General features: G+C 39.8%; 1 protein-coding gene across 1 annotated transcript in view; it reads right to left on the reverse strand.

The window, feature by feature from the left end:
* TOX3 (TOX high mobility group box family member 3) overlaps positions 1–20,137 on the reverse strand; it is an 82,547-nt gene extending 62,410 nt beyond the window's left edge. Inside the window, exon 1 of the mRNA XM_007422804.4 lies at positions 19,490–20,137. Within this exon, the coding sequence (XP_007422866.1) occupies positions 19,490–19,591 (102 nt within the window). The 5' untranslated portion in view covers positions 19,592–20,137. The remainder of the gene's footprint in view (positions 1–19,489) is intronic.
* Positions 20,138–20,453: the final 316 nt, after the last annotated feature.

The following is a 20,453-nucleotide window of genomic DNA, read 5'->3' on the forward strand; positions in this document are numbered from 1 at the left end:
CAGTCAAAATAAATCTAAGTGGGTTACATCTTCCAGAAATAGGAAATAAAGACATAAACATGTGGCAGGAATAGATGGAGATCAGCATCTTTAATGGTGAGTTGCAATCTGTATAGATCTCCCATTTGTGAATTAATATTTCAATATATTCCAAGTGAGAGGACAAAAAATTGTCCAGAACTCTTTTCAAAGTCTTCTGTAGGCACAACACTTAGAAAATGAACTCCATTCTTGGCTTCAAAATGATGGTTGTGATGGCAGAACAATGGAAGAAGCCTGAAGAGTAGCAATTATGTACGACAATATGTACACATGTTCAAGATATTTGTTGTGTAAATATCTTTCACCAGCCAAACCGATCAAGCTATTATTCCAAAACAGACTTTTCAGTGAAAAAGTCTACAGAAATAAAACTACCAGATAAAAGTAACAATCTGTGGTACTATAGTCCAAGCTGGTGAATCTTCAAAGCAGGACTAATCAAAATTCCTCTTAAGAATACATAGTTCTTGGCAAGAGATAATTGCCATGTGCAATCTAGAAAGCAGGGTCTGAGAATCACTATACAATGAGACTCACACATTTGCAACACCATCTTACAGAAACATCCACTGTATGCATGTGAGGGGTGCAAAACACTGCAAGATGAAACTATGGAAAAAGTGCAGAAATAGGCAATCAGAATGATCAAAAAGCTTGAACAACTCCCAAATGAGGAAACATTACAACAATTGAGGCTTTTTAGTTGAGAAGAAGAAAAAAATAGGAAATATCAGAGAAGAGGACAAAAAAAACAAGTTTTTCTTCTCCCTCTCATCCCAGGGTCATCCAGTGAAGTTTCATGGTGAGAAGTTCAGGAAATATTTCTTGTGGAATTTATGGAATTAATGGGGGAGAAAGCTATCAGTAGCTACTAGTTGTAGGAGCTGTATATGACCTTCAAGATGAAAGGGAAAGTTTTTATTGAATACCTTCTAGAAGTGGACAAGAGCTTATGGGCTTCCCAGGGAGATGTGGTTGACCACTGTGAAAAAGAATGCTGAAGTTGATGCACTTTCAATCTGATTCAGCAGACTCCTTTCCTATGTCTCCTGTGTGTCAGTGACACATCCTAACAGATCCTGATGGCCAAATTAGAATATACATTATATGGATCCAGAACCTGAGGATTTATACATCAGGCTAAACCACTGTTCAATATAACCACATGTTGCTGAATAAACCAAAATAGGCTGGGTTCACATATCACACTAAACAAAGAACATTATGGTTAGTACAACATACGAAGTCATCCAAAGTGGTAGTATTTACATCAAACACCCAAAGCTAGCCAATTAACCATATACATTCTCACTGTACCCAAGACTTATAATAAGCAGAGACCAGTATAAGCCATGAATCAGCAAAATTAATTCAAAAATATGTATTATATCACCCATACTTTTTAAGTAAGGGAGTCAATGGCATAAGTAATATATATGAAGCAGGACTTGCAGTTTTCTTGCAACATATAAAGATATCCTTTTGAACCTGGTTTTCCTGGAATTCTGTAATTTCTGGAAAAAGCTAGACAGACAGATGGGAAAATTGTTACTACTTTTGTACAGATATTACTTTTTAACTTTGGCTAAAGGAAATTTAAAAAGTGTATTCTAAAGTTTCATAGTAGGCTAGCATAAAAAAAAATATTTTGAATATAAGAATGTGGTTAACAAAAAAATCTTAATGTGCTGGCTGCTATGCCAAAAAATACAATAAAGGAAGATATCATTTGCTCTGCATTTCGTATATTCTACTAACAATATAGATTCTGAAACAAAAATTATCTTTATATGGGAAAACTGTGCAAAGCAAACCTCAGAACTTAAGAAAATAAAGTTCTTATACTACTTATTTATACTTTTCAAGCACTCTTCAAAGTGTTCAGTTTGAAGATCTTGCCAGACCACTGCCTGATTCAAAGCAACTGTTTAATGTGGTAAAGTCACAGAATTGACACTTTCTTACAATTTTGGCAAGTGCATCCTTTTAAGACTTCAATAAGCATCAAAGATAACAAGAAAAAATTATGTGATACACCAGGAAACCAATATTTAAATACCATGACGTGTCTATACCTACAAAGATCAGAATCGTGCAAGCCATAGTATTCCTGGGACACTCTATGGAAGCAAAAGTTGGACTTTGAAGAAGGAAGATAGGAAGAATATTGACACCCTTGAACTTTGGTGTTGGAGAAGACTCCTGAGAATACCATGCACAGCCAAGAAAACAAACTGATGGATCATCAAACAAATCAACCAAGAGTTTTTACTCAAGGCACAAATGATCAGACTCAAATTATTCCACTTTGGGCATATTATCCAAAGACCTAACTCCCTAGAAAAGGCTCTAATGCTGGAAAGGTTAGAAGGAAAGAGAAGAGGATGACCAACAGTAAGGTGGATGGACTCAGTTACAGTTGTGATGAGTGCACCACTAAAGACCTGAAAGACCAAGTTAGGGACCGATCGTCGTGGAAAAAATCTATCTATGTGGTCGCTAGGAGTTGAAAACTACTTGATGGCACATCTTCAATCAATCAGTCAAAATGGCTTCTGACAATCAACAGCAAGACAGATCCTACCATCAGGTTTATAATCTAAAAGTTATTTCACTGATTAAATTTATATCAAACAGTTACGTTTCTTCATTCTTGGTGTTCCTGGTGCTTGGAATGCCTTCTTTAAAAAAAAAAAAATAATAAGTTTTGCTCCCCCTCCTTCTTCAAGTCCCAACAGAAAATCCACTTTTTCTATGAAACTTTTAAGCTTAAGCCCTTAAACTCTGTTCACCATTTAACTAGCCAGTTTCATTTTCAAACTGCTCCTGATCCCTAACTTGCTTTTACTTGAGTTATCCTTTAAAAGATGATATATACAGATAACACAATGATGCCCTATAAACGTTGTGTGTTCAAAATAAAAAAAAAAATTCCAACTAAGTTTTCAAAATGTTGCAAAAAATGCAAATGATCTGGATCAGGAATTTGAATTGATCAAAGAATACTTCAGCTGAGAGAGAGGAAAAAGATGCTTTGAATACAACCTCATTCTTCATTTCTTGACATGAGAACCCTGCTAAAGGTTGCTAATAAATCAGATATAGGGAAGAACTGTGTTTGTTTACTTTAAGCAGTAATTTACAAACACCACACACTATATACAAACACATTTTATTGCAGCTGTACTTCTAAAAACATTGCAGTTACGCGATTGCATCATGAACTGTTTCTACAATATAGCAGCTCAACTTGAAAGGTTTGTTATCACAGCCCTACTGAAGAAACAGTAGGATTGCCCCTCCCCGCCCCAAAAAATGATTTGAGGTTTCAGCTACAGAACTAGGGTGAGCACCTAATTACATGCAACAATGCAAAAGAAAAATAGTCATTCTTATGTTGTGGTAAGAAACTGTAACCACAAAGGATTTTCAAAGAAACCATCGATGAAACTAGAATCTTCTTCGTGTTACATGGTGAAAGGTTTGTTGAGATGTGTAAAACAGTTTTAAAAGCTGTATTGTCCTGTGGAAATACTTAAGTCCCTTAAATGCAATGAACATTTTGCAGCTAAAACATTATTTGGAGACAACTAAATTAAGAAAACACCCTTTGTGCGTGCACGCAAGTCCTTGGAATGTGTTTTGGTAAGGCAATGTGAGCCATTTGAAATGAAGCCTTTTTATTTAAGTTCTGTGATTACAGCACAACAAAGTAATTTTTAAAAGAGCTTAGTCATAAAATAAGTGTAGTTTTCAGAATAAGCAGAACTCCAACTCCCTCGAGGGCTTGTATTTTTGTTTTTTTTTCCTTGGTACACTATTGAAACTGCAGACACAGAAGATAAACGAGCACAAGGTAACAGCAGATACGTAACACGGGCCTTGTGTCTGTCTAATTCATCCTCACCATACAGTAAGTCTAACCCATTTTATATACTAAATTACTTAGCTCAGAATCCAGTAGAAGTCTTCTCCCATAAACATTTATTATTCACAGATTACTTTATCCAGCCCCTGGTTTACATTTCCCAGCTGACATACTTCATAAACCCTTGCTTTATGCAGCTTTCCATTTATAAGTAATGGAGTGCTTAAAAACCCAGAGCAGGAACAAAGGAAATTTAAATCCCTATTGATGGGGAAGCTCACTGGGTGACTTGGCGCTACTCACCATCTCAGCCTAACTAACTTCATCTGATTACTGGAGGAATAAAATGCGGGGAACCACCACAGAACCTCCAGAAGAAACAGTAGGACAAAAAGGAGAAAAACGTGAAGATATCAACCCATTCTTTTAACCAAGTTCTATTGCTTCATTCTGGTCCCTGGATGAGAAAGCAAAGAGGCTGCATTGTTCGATTGCATTATAACTGAGACACATGTCATATAAACAGGACAGTTACTTTAGTAAAGCTGCATGGCAAAATATTTTTGATTAACAGACACCTTACCAAGTGGAATTATTTTTAACACAGGCTATGGAGATGGGCCTTTTCTGAAACATCCTCCCTCCTGAGATTAGGGTGGCCCCGATTCTGCTGGTCTTGCCTTGAAGACCTGGCTATCTGGGGTCTACCTGGGGTCCCGAATGCGTGAAGGGCCCGTTTCCTGGTTATGTTGACACTGATGGATTATAATATCTCTTGGCTACTATCTGTACTGAATTTCTTTTTTGTACTGTGTTTTAATTGCTTTTATGCTTCTTCGTGACTCAGAGTGACTGGTTTGAGAAGAGCGGCTGTACAAATGGAATAAAATAAACAAATAAATATTCACCCATACAGAGAGAAGCTACTGAGCGATATGTGTACATAAGTTCTTTACAGGTTTCACATTTTTAATGTCACTGCATGCTATGGAATATGAAAAGGAGTCTCAGTTACTCCATTGGGTTAACATACACTATGCCATGACGTGGTTTGGCTTAACAAGATGCATCTGTCCAATGGTGCTGACATTTTCAAACTCTGAGTCATTGCTTAGTGTTATATGTTTAATAAACCATGGTTTAGAATGAGGTCACTAGGATACCACATATGCTTCACATGTAGAAACACTGATTTAAGTAAAAGTCATGTCTCCTTTGAGTTGCATTGAATCCTGGTGTCTACATGGACATAACCGTGCAGTCTTCTTGGCAACCATAGAGGAATGAGTTGCTACTCCCTTCCTTCAAGATGTTTTTTTGACTTCCCAGTGTTGTCTACAGTCCCAATATTTCCTGATTGTCTATTCGAGCACATATCACATCTGACTCTGCTTAGCTTTTTCAGATCAGCCAAAGTCAGCACTGCTCCCTATCTCTGTTGAAATTATACGTAAAAAGCGGTGCTGAGGGAATCTGAAACCTTAGAAAGATTTTGACAATCCGTGTAGCTCCAGAAGTGGGCAGAAGGTAGATCTGCATCTACCCACAGATTTAATTCTGACCTGCAACAACAACTCTGTTGATCCTTCCCTCCTCCTAAATTATTCTGCTGAACAAAGTACAAAGAAAGTTTGGGATAACAAAGTGCAGATTCCCCCCCCCCCCCGCAAGAAAGGACTTTAAGAACTCTTCAAACTCAAAACTCATTTCTGAGCTCAGAATTTGTTAATCCTAACTGCATACATTTCACATCAGGCTCTAACTGTGGATTTCGTGATTCTAATAATAAAACCCAAAGGAGATTCTGTAAGCTCATCCTTGAAGTAGACTATATCCCTAGACTATACAAGGAAAACCAAATATTTTAGCAAGAGGACGAAGGATAAATATAAAGGCTTCCATTGATATACAATTCAAATTATATTTGAATAGTTCAATATAGGTTCCTTCACACTTCTGAATGCTACTCCAACTTTATGAAAAGGTCAACAGCATGAAGACATAAAACATGGGGGGAAATTGTTATTGCATAAGTGAACTGACTTTAAAGGGGCTTGCTAGAAACTTGGAAAACTTACTTAAAAGCCTCCAGAGAGTTCACTTATTTTGTGAAGTTCCTCTCTCTCCTAGTTGCTGTAAAAATAATGAAAAACACAGTTGAACTCAACGCCCCAAGCAAATATTTTGTTTGCCATGGTTTGATCCATTTTTGCAAACAGGTGACTCCTGGATGTAATTGACATGTTCATTGAATGAATCTGTTAATTGGTTAAGCCCTAGGGTTAACATCAAAAGATTTAACAGCATATAACAGATTGTCAATGATATCAAAGTAACAGAAGCAGATCCAATGATATCTATAACACCATTCTGACAACATTAGATTTTAATTAAAAAACCCACCCCACAACAGAATTCTAAGAACTGCAGTTAGCAGTTAGCCATATGATTAATTGCTGAATTCTTACCATTGACCAAATCAATGAAAATTAGCAAAGAATCTTAATCAAATCATAGGCTACTGGTACTCCTGATGAAAGAGAAAGTCTCTCTTCCTCCAAGATACAAATACTTCCCATGGGATAGCTATTATAAAAATGGTTTACATAGCATCAGAAAGCAACATCACCACTCACATGCACACATATATATGATTTAGGGACTATGATACACTTAGCAACCATATTCAACCATTATGAATCCATATACCTAAGTTTCTCCAACATAAGCACAACCTCATGTAATGATAAATCACATGTTTTGCATGGCCCAATTTTTTACATGGGCTTGTCTACTTATCACTACAGAATAAAATTAGACCAAATTCATAGTCTAAAGGACATCTGTCTGCCAAGCTGAGATTCGCCGAACTTCAGTTAGCTGGTCATTAAAATGCAGGTGAAATGAAATTCTACCTGTCTCTATGTATCAACCCTCTTCTCACTACAAGTAGTCCTCAACTTATGATCACTTGTTTAACGACCGTTCAAAGTTATGATGGTACTGAAAAAAAGTGATTTATGACCGGTTCTCACACTTATGACCATTGCAGTGTCCCCACAATCACATTATCAAAATTTGGGCACTTGGCAACCATTATATATTTACAACAGTTGCGGTGTCCTGGGGTCACGATTGCCATTTGCGACCTTCCCGGGGGCTTCCGACAAGCAAAGTCAATGGGGGAAGCCAGATTTGCTTAATGACCATGGCAAAAAAGATCATAACATCAGACATGACTCACTTAATGACCACATTGTTTACCAATGGAAGTCGTGGTCCCAATTGTGGTCGTAAGTTGAGGACTATCTATAACTGCATTCACATAACATGAATGACCCCGGATAATGAGAAGAGAGTATTGAGGGGAAAATACTCCCAGCAGTGCACAATCAAAAATACTCCAAGCCAGTTCCTTGCCCCATGCCATAACCTTGCCCTGGCCAGCACAGCCAGTAATATCCAAGCCCAAGGTTCAGAGCCTAGGAAAAGCTGAACACTGAGTTGCATCCACTTTAATGGAATATGTTCCCATTGTGCAAGCCTGTTGATTTCATTTACTCCCCTCCACTGAATAGTTGGTCCTGAAGTTTGGGGTTCCTCTAGAATAATATAGGATAATATGCATCCATTTGCCAATTATTTTATACTATTCTAAAGGCCCATAAACTTGGACAACAGTTATTCAGTGGATACTGGAGTGGGTAGATTGCTCCCATACCTTTTGAGCAAAGGTGCTGAACAAATCCACCATGGGTTTTTTTGTTTTTGTTTTTTTTATAGGAACCTGCTACTTTTACTCGTGCAAGTAAGCTATTTGTTATGATCCAGAAAATCTCAGTGCCCGTACTATTTTTAAAAATTGGGTTAGCTCTTAGGAATTATTTGAAAAACAATGCAATTCATGCCTTTTTAAAGGTAAGGAGGTAACGTTTAAGACCAGAATGAGGAGCCTTCCAAATGTATGGTAGGTGGACACCTGATTCTCAACAGCTTCTCCCTGTGCATGGTTGAATGTAAGGACTGCTAACCATGTTCTGAAATATCTGGAGGGCTACAGTTTCTCTACCATTAGTGCTAGCAGCTACTGATCCTATAAAGTTAAAGCTTTCTTCCTCTGTGGTCATTCTGTCTTTTATTCTTTACTATGTGATATAACTAAACCTAATTTGATAAAGCCAGCATAGTATAGTCCTTAAGGAGTTGGACTAGGGCTGAGGAGATCCTGATTCAAATCCACTTTCAACTACAGAAGGAGATTATTAGTGACCCCATTTTACAGATACATTGACCAAGGCCTGCAATATGCCTAAAAAGAAGTATCCAGTGTAGCACCAATCTTAGTAAAGATCTACAAGAAAAACAGGTTGATCAACTTATTTCCTTGATAAACCGCTAGAAAGCAACATTAAAGCTAAAACTATCCAACAAAATAGCAGGACAAATACTTTTGATGAAGAATATATTTCACTTTGGGAAAGGTAAGTCTGGCTAAGCTTTTTGAGTTCTTTGAGCCAACAAGAATTTCAAGGGAGATTCAAGACAGACTAAAAAACTAAAGGAAGCAGGTTTTTACATAATAGAGAAGTTTGTGCAATTTACTTAGATGTCACATTTTTTGGACACAGTCCCTCACCAAAAATTCCTTAACAGATTTGGGGATGATGGACTAAGAGGAGAGAATTAACAACTGGTTGAAAAAAATAGGAAGAGTGGGAATAAATAAGCAGTTCCCACAATGTAAGAATGTAAACAGTTGGATCCCTAAAGGTTAACTTACATGTTGATCAATTCTTTTGAGCAATGACTGGCTGAGAATAGGTTATTTGAAAGGTGGTGAATGGCTCAAGTGAAACATCAACGCAGTATGTGGCTGTTGAGTTCATTAGGAAAGAAGATAATTAGGAATGCCATTAATTAAGAAAGGAATTGAAAGTAAACAGGCATTTTCATAATGCCTTTCTATACATACTCAGTACAATTTTGGTCACTGCATCTCCAAATGGGTACAGCAGAGCCAGAAAAGGTGCCTGAAGTGGCAATCAAGACTGGAACTTTCCCTCAAGAGTCCATCAAAACATAATCCATCAGGAATAAAATGTACAATTTGCTATTAACTAGCAGCTGTTTTCATTTTTTGGTCAGATTGACTCCCTGTGAGAGAGTTTGCCCACTTTTCTATAAGTATTTTTGCACTTTGTGGAAAAATTAAAAATTAAAACTTTCCGGCTGTCTCACAATAGCATAATCGGAGGTTGTTCAGGGAACCTGTTTGGTGGAAAATTCAAGACAGTCTAAAAAAACTAAAGGAAGTAGGTTTTTACACAGTACGCAATTTACTTATGGAACTCACACCCACAAGATTTCACTATGGCCACCTGCTTCAGAAGGCTTTAAAAAGGGATTTTAGACAAATTCATGAAGGATAAACCTATAAAAGGATACTAGTCATGAAGGCTATAAGAGTCTGACTGACCACAGTGAGAAAAGAATGAGTTTCTCACCTTGTACATAGGCTTGGTATGGCTTAAACAATCATGGTTTGACACAACTGGGTGGGCTCATACAACATGCTAACTATAATAACCATGGTTTACAGACTATAACAGTTGGCTTCAGTTAACATACTGAGCCAAAACCAGACATGATGCTTAACGGTATGTGAACCACCAATGTGTGTCTAGGAGGCCTTCAGTCTGATCCAGTACAGGTAATCCCCAGGTTAAGAATGCCCAGTTTAAGGATGACCCATAATTAAGAACAGAGCCCACTATAGCAAAATTTGAGTTAAATACACAAGGGTTTGAGTTAAATGCACAATGGTTTGAGTTAATTACACAATACTACTTACACAGCATTATACAATAATACTGTTCTGGCTTACATACAAATTCGACTTAAGGGCAGACCTTGGGAACACAACTCAATCTTCAACAGGGGACTACCTGTACCTGCATTTTTCACTGCAAAACTCTACTAGCGACAAATAAAAATAGAGAACCCACAAAGGACACAAACACCTAAACATTTAGGCAGAAGTGTTTTCCAGGAGAGGCAAGAAAAAAATACCTTTAAAATATTCAGACCTCACAAAGCTCCAAAACATCAAGGACCTGAAGGAGTGGAATAATTTCTACATGAGGAGTAGGCGCTAACTCCAATTTTGGATGTAATGATTACTGTTTCTAGGAAACCTGGGGGCTATTCTGTTTTGAACAGATGAATAAATAAGCATCCGTCTTTGTAAAAATGTGGCATTTGTTTCTGAATTCTTTACTTGTATATGGGCACCTGATGAGGTAAGGGTTTTAGCGCAAGTTGCAGGGGAAAGTTGCAGGGCATGCGAAGTGAAGCGGCGTAACAAATTGCATAGGACTTGCACGCCTGCTGAATATTTTTCAGAAGACATGCAACTGATTCAACTAGGAAGTGGGGGGGAAGGACTGTTTATTTTAAAACTACTAGACTAAAGCCAATGCCCAAAATTAGTTCTCCATCAGCAAAACCATAAAAGGACTCGAGATAGAAGCAGGATGTTGAACAGCCGGCCTCTTTCAAAGTAGAGCTTCTTTCTATTTTTTATTTTTTTAATGTGGGTTTCCCCTCACAAAATAGTTTTGTTAGAGGTCTACAAAACCAAAATGAGCCCTGTTCAAGCTGACTATATCATTCTGCAAATCAGAACTAAGCTTAAACTGTGGAGAACTATGACAATCAATTTGCACCATTAGCCAACGTACCATTTACATTCATCCAAAACAGGCAGCCATAAACACACTATGGAGAGACAATGGATAGACTCGTGCATAGAATTATTCTCTGCTCCTGAAATGAATTATTTAACTTCTAAGCCAATGCCCACAGTGTGATTAGGGGGGATTCACTAAAAATGGGAAGCCACGCTTGGAACATCCCCAAGGCCAGTAAATCAGGTGGGCAAGACCACCATTAATGGCTAGGTGTCATGTTTTTCTCTGTTACCTTGTCAGAGCTGTTTGGATTAGTAATTCTCCACTGTGAAAATACCCTGGATTCTTAGCAATGTTTACCACAAGCGTGAAAGGACCTAGCATCATGGCCCACTCAGAATACTAGTTCTCAAAGGAAGAAAATGAAGCTGAGAATGAAAGGCACTGAATCCACAGAGCCAAGTTCTAGTGTTGGACTTGAAGAAGAGCATGCCTCTATAAACCAAGCTGTGCATTCAGTCTCCAGTCTAGATCCTCTGGCACAACTTCTGAGTCCATGAAAATACTTGCAGTGTAGAGCTAAGAACTGAAAGACTGAGAAATGCATAAATATCAGATTTGGGGGAAAAGCTCTTTGGGAAGAATGGTAATCTGAACAAGCCTAACCCATACAAGGCGCTGTGGAGACCGGAGAGGTCTTAAAATACATTCCATTCCAACAGTCTGATGCGCTGGTTTCTGGACCAAGCCTGGACTCCTCATTCTGTTACCCACAAACTCATCTGGAATTGTCTTAGGTTGTTGTCTCATCTGAAGGTTTATCAGGCAATTGTTCACGTTAAGATGTGTTTCCAGATAATATTTTCCTTTATCCAGGTCTTCTACCAGCTCCTCCTTTATGAAGCCAATTTAATCACTCTCACAGCCCTTCCCCCCCCCCCAATTTGCAATATATATAGCAGGTGACTTTTACTCCAACTAATCTGTCACATCCAATGCAAGTACTCTGTAAAGCAGAAGCAAAAATAAGGGATCTCCTTCTTACACCATTACAGATTTTTATCACCACTTCCTTGGACATATCCATGTCATGGTATAAAATTCCTAAGGAGTGTTTCTTGAATCCTTCTGTTCCTTGGATCTTCATAATCCATCTGATGAAGGTGGTCTTGCTCTTGCTCTCTGTCACCTATTAAATAAAACACTTCAGGGGCACACGCACGCCAACTCAATGGTTCTCACATCATGAGATGTGTGTAATATATACAAACGATTATAGTCTGTTAGCTACTGAGACTCAGGGTGGCATAGCGGTTAAGATGTTGGACTCAGAACCTGAAAATCTGTTATCAAGACTACATGTATTTCTATTTATCTGACAACAACTGTAAGCCACCCCAGTCCAAATGACTCTGGATGGTGCACAAAAGGAAAACAACATAATAATCCAATCACAATAACATTAATAATAAAATAAGCAACAGTGCTCTATTTCTACATTAAAAGTGAAAGCTTCCACTGAAATAAAGTGGTTTTAAAGGCTTTCTGGAATGTAAGGAGAGTTGGAGTCAACATAACCCATATTATGGGGACTACAACCAAAAAGACCTGAATTCTAGCCCACCCTTCTCTTACCCTTACAGAGGCACTCTTCTCTCAGCCAAATTTACAAAGTGTATTGTGCCATACTGAATCTCATGAAAGACCAGTGATTATTTTCAGGCAACATATAAGATTTACCTTTTTGAAATGGTATTTAGTTAAAAGTTTGAATGACATTGTTTAATAGAGGGGGCCTGGAGCGTGCCCACCATTTCAGATCTCATGGGATCAGCCAAAAGTTAACCAGCAGTAAGTTGTTGCTGATTGCTATTTTGAGTTTTTAAGAATGCTTTAAAGATCGTTGAATTCATTCATTAAATATTATTGAGTTCTTTAAGAGAAATAAATGAGATGTGAGCTGTTAAATGAAGAACACTATCTCAGCTTCCTTAGAAAAAGCTGAAGGAAGTTTCAGGTATTTTTGTAAACATCACCAAAATGGACCATCAAAGCTAAAACAGTGGACGCACCCCATAACACCTGATAGCTGTTTCACATGTGCAGGAGTGCTGGGAGGACAAGCCCTCATGACTCATTTCGAATGTATACAAATTAAGAGACAGATGATGAAACTTCTTGACCTCAAATTAGATAATTTGAGGAAATATCCCAAACAATCAAAATTATTTCCAAAAAAATGCTAAGCTTAGATGTTAAGGCTGGGAGATAAATGCTTTGAAATAGCCCTTGTTTACCACTTAGCCAAAAATCACACTCCTCTATACCACATCATGTGGTTCAGTTTGATAGGTGCTATGGGAAGTGAAACTGAATACATCGGAAGGATAGCAGGCTGGAAGAAACTGTTTATTGAGCACCTAAAGGTTTATATATAAAAGAGGAATTAAGCATCAGTTGTACTGTGCCTCTCAAACAATTACTACAGAAATACAGAAGTACAGGCCTTGAGTATAGAGGACCCAGGTTGGAAAAATCCATGAATGCTGGGTTTTATGCAACATTCTGCTGATTTAACAAGGCCAACTATCTGCAGCTGATCCTCTTCCAACTCAAAGATATTAGATATCCTAGCTACCAACACCTAGTTGCCAAGTGTACAGCACTTTGCTACAGTCCCATATGGCTTATTTACATTGTATTTCTGGCAATTTCCCTAGGGTATATTAAATTAATCTAATATAATTGCTACCTCTCATCATATTAGAACTTGTGGGTGTCCTTCTTAGTTAACAATTGATCTTATTGGGATAAGCTGAAAGTGCAGGGAAAGATTGCTGAGCATCAAATTCCACAACATCCTTTTTAAGCACAGAAAAAAGGGGAACATGACTTTCCCAATTTCTAATCCCATGGAGAACATTTTCTACATCAATTTGTCTGCTCCTGTAAAATGTTCTATTCTCCAGTCCCATATGACACTTGACTTTGTGGACCTACAATATAAACCATAATGCTTAGATTCATTTTTTATATTAAATCATAGCATTCCATTTGGTTTTGGCCTCCTGAATTCATGAATCAAGGAATTATGAAATATAAACCATCATTTATGGCATTAGTGCACACCTGGAAGACCCAGAAATTTATTCATTCCTCAAAAATCGTGAGTGTGACTCCACGGCTCTTCCCAAAGTAGTATGATTTAACATGAAGGAATTGGGAAATTATTAAACAGATAACAGGAAGCTTACCAGCAAGATTGACCCAACCGTGCTTCCGTCAGTGTCCTTCCCATTACATCAAGGAGATTATCTCCTGAAATGGATACTTTGTTTTAATTAAGTTTAAATGTGAATCAAGGCTTAGTCTTTGTCCTAGCTTCACCTACTTTCAGAATGCAGACTCCAGCATGTCACTTAAATGTTAAGTTTGGATGACAGGATGGAAAACATGATGTGGCACTCTTTTACAGTTAGTATAATGCATGAGCCAGGTCACAATGGCTACTTGAAGAAACCATTGTTAAAAATGACCTACTGCAATGCTCTCCTGATGTAAACTGCATTCCCCAGATAGCTATATGGCTCCTTCCAAACTGGTCTTTAGGAAGACCATTAAAACATGGATACTCCAGCAGAATGTTGGGCGTTGGGATGCTGTGATCCTGTTCCCTCAGACAGTGGATTTTTGGGGGGTAGTGGGGTAGTGGCAAATGATGGATGTCCACAGTGCTATATTTATTGTTGTATTTGGTGCTGATGTGGTTTGATTTTTATTCTGTATTCTACATTTTAACCCAATTTATGTATGTCGGGAAGTTTGTTGTTCAGAGACATTCATGACTGGAGTGGTCAATCAGCCCATCAACTAAATAAATTAATAAAAGTCTACATGGCTCCATGGAGTCCATAGCCTTTACCAAGCTGATGCCCTGTGAATGCAATTCACAGTTCAGAATTCTCCTGGGCATAGTCTGAAAATTATTGATTTGGAGCTTTCTTTCCAAGGGCATTAAAAAAAAACATCCTGGCCACCCAGAGTCACTTGTTGTGATGGGTGGCCACACAAATTGAGTTAATAAATAAATTAAATAAATAAATAAACAAACAATCCTCCCCCACTATTTATTAGGAACAATTAAATATAGTTTTCTTGAAAGATTAACAACAACAAAATAATGGCCTGATCATTGTAGATTACCAAATCATTTTTCGGTACGCTCTGCTCTTTGACCTCATCATACCCACTTTTTCCATTAGGCACACCTCCACATTACCAAACACTTCAATCAAAAAAAGCATCTTTATCTATACGAAAGTGAATACACACCATTTTACATCACCCCACGACTGTGAAATTTCCATTTCACAGAATGAGAATCTATCAAGCCAAAGATGCAGAGAGAAAGGTTTTTAAAATGCTCTGCCTTTTCCCCCCACTACCTCCAAAACCACTTCTAGAAAATATTAATATAAAATATTAATAACTAGATCAGCCCTAGTTATTAATACAGGAAGAGCTGAACCAATATGTGCAATGAATGAGACCATATCCCAGCATCCAGTGCAAATGTTGCTCCACTTCTTAAAGAAGATCAGAACACATCCAGGAAAGGGAAAGAAATTAAGTTTATTTTCCTAGTCATAGTGAACTTGCAGGTAAAGGACAGCACAACCATATAGCCAACCTTTACTCTCCAAGATCTACAAGAACCCGTTGGCCATCTGTTCCTTTTATCTCAACCATCTATTTACCCAACTCCAGTGTTTGCACTGAACGTTTTAGACGATGCAGCTGCAAAACTCATTTGCTATGCCTTCTTTTGTGAAACATCATCAGCTATATTACTTTTCCCTTCTCTGAAACAGGTCTATTTACAGATGAAACATGCCCTAGCATACAATTTAGCTTATGTCGGATAGCAATCTTTTCCACGGCTATCCAGCTGCATGTGCTGTAATAAAAATGAACTATGTTCCAAAATGAACAGTAACACAGCTACAACACTGCTTACCAGCTGAGGGAACCAACATTAAAGCCCTCCGTCATCTCCCTTCCTTTCCTCCAGCCTCATTCAGTTATACCATGAACTAGTTCACAGTATGAACTATGGAGCCAGGTCTCTGATGAAGCAGGGAGAGACTCTTGTTTCGGATAGAAGTGATGGAACATGGCTGGGGCCTTGTTGGTTTCCAGAAGCCACTTGCCTGTTGCTGGCTTCCAACTGCATTCCTGCTGCTGGGCCACCATTCAGCCTCTCCATATTATCCTAAAGCCATCATGGCTACTTTTCATTTCCCCTCCCTCCACGCAGCCGTTGCTTCTGCACTTCCCCAGAAGGCCTGCTCACTTTAGAACCCAGGCACTCAGGACTTCAGCATTTGCTACTGTACCAAAGTAACCAGAACAGCTCAAGCCAGGCTCTCTAGAATAAGCCCCAGTGGAACCATCCACTGTGGCTCACTCCACAAACCATGATTATGCAAACCTTGGCCAAAGGGATGCATGGGTCTGGCCACGGTCATTAGTATCATGTCAGCAAGAAGAAGAAAATGTAGCAGCAGAGCAAAAGTGGGACAATTCCTCTCGCCGCAAGTGGTATGGTATCTTGGGCCAAACCCCGTCCACCCATCAGAATTATTATTCCAAGGAACCCCACGCTGCTAGTGTGAACGCTGCAGGGGCAAACACAGAAGATACACGACATCCTGTCTGGTTTTACGCATCACACTAAGTCAGAACAGGGTTGGGTTTTTGTCTTCATCTACAGGACCTTTGTGACTTGGGTTGCCTTAGTGTGAATCCAGCCACAGAGGTTTGTAAACCATGCATTTAGCATTATGGATCAATCACGCCATTATAGCTTGTTCAAATCATGCCTTGGTGCAATTCTATTGCTTATGACAGAAGATGTAATTATACATCCTCAAGCTATTCAAGCCAAATAAACCCACTGAATTCATGATATTCTGGAGTGACTAAAGGCTATGTTTTATGAGCAATAATTAGTCACGTAACAATGTGTTATGTATTACTGGTCATTATACTACAAGAGAACATCTTCTACACCAATCCATGCTGGTCTGTTTGTATACTAGGTAACACACACTGTGTTATTGCATTAGGCACTGATTCAAGAAAAACATTCATGAACTCACACTGCCTACCTAACACTGTTAAGTACTGTTGAGTTTACAACCTGTATGTAAAGAGAGGGAGATCACTGCAATGCAATTTTAGATGACCAAGCCATCAGGAACAGTTTGGATGAAACTATAATTGAAAAAAGCAAGGTGTATCTGACCAAGTCTTTTGCTAACAGTGCTTTAAAACTGCATAAATAAAATTTGAAATCTGTAATCACAGTCTTCAGGCATGTTACTCTGCAGTAGTCATATGGACTAGTGGGCTAATTGTGAAGATAATCTAATATTTAGAAACATGTTATGTCCTGTTGATCTCAACAGTCCCTTCCTTCCATCTATAGAAACCCAACCCAAGTAATCATTAAGCACAGGCAAAAAAAGTATAGGAGCTAACAATTTCTAACAGTTCAAATGGGAGACGGATGTTCTAGGAAACAGCATCCATCAGATGCTCTCTATTTTCCTTCTAGCAACAAGGTTATATTGAAAAATTATTTAAAATGTGATACAACTGTTTTTTTCTCCACAAGCATCTGATTTAGAAACTGTACACACATTAAAGTTGCAAATAAACAAAAAATTGCACAATTGTTTTATTCATTACCTGTAAGAGGCATCCAGACAAAATGCAAAGAAAAAAAAAAGCATAATGTATAATAGAAACTGTTCTTGAATTAATGCAAACAGCAGAGAGAATTCAAGCTCAACTAATTTGCAACATTATACATTTGCTGTCCACCAAACAGCAGTTGTCTAGAGCTTATTAAAACCCTTTAAAACTCAAGAGTGATTCTCCAACCTCTAATTTGTAACAATGTCCCTCCTTTCTTTTCATATTATCAACACAGCAGCATACTGATATTTTCCATGTTGCATTGCCAAAGAGAATATACACATATGCTTTGTCCAAAAGCTATTCAAATATTACCTGGTGAAAAGGCACATATACGTGCATACATATACATACACACACACACACACAATGCATTTGGCTACATTGCATTTATTAAATATATGAAATTATAAGCTGTCATTAAGAGAGCTCTAATTTCAGATATATATCCTCCAGCCATTCCCTCCAAACAAACTCACTGAAGGTACCATCTCCTACCATTAGAGCTGTCTTAATGAAAAGACCAGTTTGGTGACACCCATCCACAAAGGATTAAATGATTCCAACAAGAAACTTCTGATAACAGTCCCCAACATTTTAAAAATAATCTCTTTCTTCCCTGCTGGCTTTCCATTTTCCCAAACTTTATCAAATTACACTAATCATAAACCCAGACAGTCTTTGCAAGGCACCCGTGATTTCTCAGTATCTTAGGCAGTATCACAGGAGAGGCCCCAGGTTGGACAAACACAGCCAGAAGGGGAAGAGTTCGCTGTGAAAGAAATCTTTATATATATGTATGAAGGCCCAGTGCTAATAACTTGGTGTGCTATTGACACAGCATAGTGCAAATAGTGAAGTCCTTTTCAGAGTAACATGAGTCACAGTGTACCTATTAAGTTTGCATTTTCCTGTTCTTGTCTGGCAGCTGGTGAAAACAGACCAGATATGGTTGAAACATATTTTCTGTAATGCATTTAGCCACAGGGAATATCCTTCCCTTCTGGCTATTACATGCATTCTGTCATCCATAATCTCTTGACAAGAAAGGGAGATATAAATAAGACACAGAACTACAACTTCTGCAGCTGGCCAGCAAGACACATTAAAAGGTGTCTTCTCTTGACGAAGCTAGTAGCTGAAGGATCATGCCCCCGCCTACTGCTCACTTGGGCTGATTCTGAATTCCTAGGTCTTACATGCATTTACTTTAGATGCAAGACCCATGGACTCCCATCGACTTCCCCATAAGCACGCTTTGTTAGAATCAAATCCTTGATTTAACATCTTGAACTAAGAAGAATGTGGAGGAATGTGAAAAAGAAGTGGGGCCACTGTGAGCGCGAACAGGCAGAGAGAAATGGCAGGCAACCACACACGACCATTAGTAATCCGTACACTTTAATATAATCTAAACACCCAACCTTAACACGCACCCAAATCTAATTTCTGTACAACTCAGACCACCAAATAAAAAGGAAGCATAGCTAGCAGCTGGCTCCGAACTCCTGTTCCCAAAGTACTTTTAGTAGGATCAGCAAAACCGTTCATTGTTCCAGGGTTTCCCCAAAAGACAGAAAAATGCATCTTTAAAAATGCACAAGTCTTTTTTTTCCCCGGCTTAGATACCGTAGGCATAGACATATTTTCTTCATCAGCACGTCCCCCATGACCAATGAAACAGTAGCTATTCTGCAAGTAGCTTACTTTGTAAGTGCATGTGTGTTTACTCGAAAACTGTGCCTTATTTCCATAGAATGGGGAGGAAATTATATGGGATTATATTTCCAAAGGGAAATGGGGGGGGGTAACAAACCACCAAAGATGATTTGTAGATAACAGAGAAGGGATGGGAGGATGAAAGTTCGGGCATGGAAAAAACTTGGGAAAGTTCTGATTCAAATCCACTGCTCCGTTTAAACAGCAGTGCAGTGGAAGTTGTAAGATCAAGTCAATCTCACGCGCTTTCTCCTTTCTTGCACCTCCCCTAGAGCCACGACCAAACTAGAGCCCCTCCAGAAGCAAACAAAACCAGGGCACCATCCAAACCAAGACAAAACTGTAACAAAACTAGTACCACCTGGAACAAAAGATTGAAGGGGGGAGGAGGAATAATGAAAATAGTCACCTTGTTGTAGCTGTAGTAACCCAAACACTGGGCAAAGTCCAGACTGGAAGGGTCTCCAGGAAGGGAGCTTCCAGATGCGGCTGGATAAAATCTTACATCCATATTGAAGGGTCGTTCTTGGGGTGGGGGTGGGGGTGTTGGAGGAGCAAGAGGGGTGAGCCGGAGAGCAGCCAAGGGCTGGGGGAGGCGGTCGGCGTGGTCCAAAGGGGCGAAGTTCTGAGCGGCTTGGAATAGATCCACCTTCCAAAGTGCTCCCCCCCCACAACACACACGCACACACTCACACAGAGGCGCACGCACTCAACACAAGCAACGCGGACCAAGTTGTTGGGCTCGGCGGAGTGGCGGAGGACGCGAGAGGACGAGGCGGGAGGGAAGGGAGCCCATCAAGAAGGGATGCGGGATGAGAGAGGCGGGGGGGAGCGGCAGGTGAGCCGGAGGGCGGGAAGGTACAGGTGAGGGACGCTCCAGGGGGAGGGAGAGAGGGGAAGCCTTTTGCGCCTCGGAGAAGGAGGGGAGGCTGTTGCTGGAGGGGGGAGAGCGCCTGCTCGCTCGCTCGCTCGTCCCCTCCGGTCGCCCCACCCCCTCCAATGGCAGGAGCGGGTTGCCTTCCTGCCTCCAGGACCAGGTGCACCACACAAAGAAGCCACGCGCCCAGCGCGGAGGAGAAAGAGGCGGCCGCGGCGGCGGCGGCGGCAGCAGCAGCAGCAGCAGCAGCAGCTCTTCCCCCCCCCCCCGCCTCAGCAGAGGGGGACGGTCGGCGACGGGGCGCGCAAGCGGAGAGCCGGGCGCGCGCGCAGCCCCCTCCCCTCTCCTCTCCTCTCCTCTCCTCTCCTGGAACTCTGTAGGAGGGAGGAGGAGGAAGGACGGGGCGAAAGCGGCTCAGAGCGCCTCGGCGACGGGGCAAGAGGATGAGGCGGCTCACCCTCGGGGCAAGCGCCGCGGTGGGAGGGTCGAGGACGGG

The sequence above is a fragment of the Python bivittatus genome, unplaced genomic scaffold (assembly GCF_059951505.1).
Source record: "Python bivittatus isolate LINGU-HERP-01145 unplaced genomic scaffold, Pbiv_v1 ctg000190_np1212, whole genome shotgun sequence".
Taxonomy (NCBI): Eukaryota; Metazoa; Chordata; class Lepidosauria; order Squamata; family Pythonidae; genus Python; species Python bivittatus.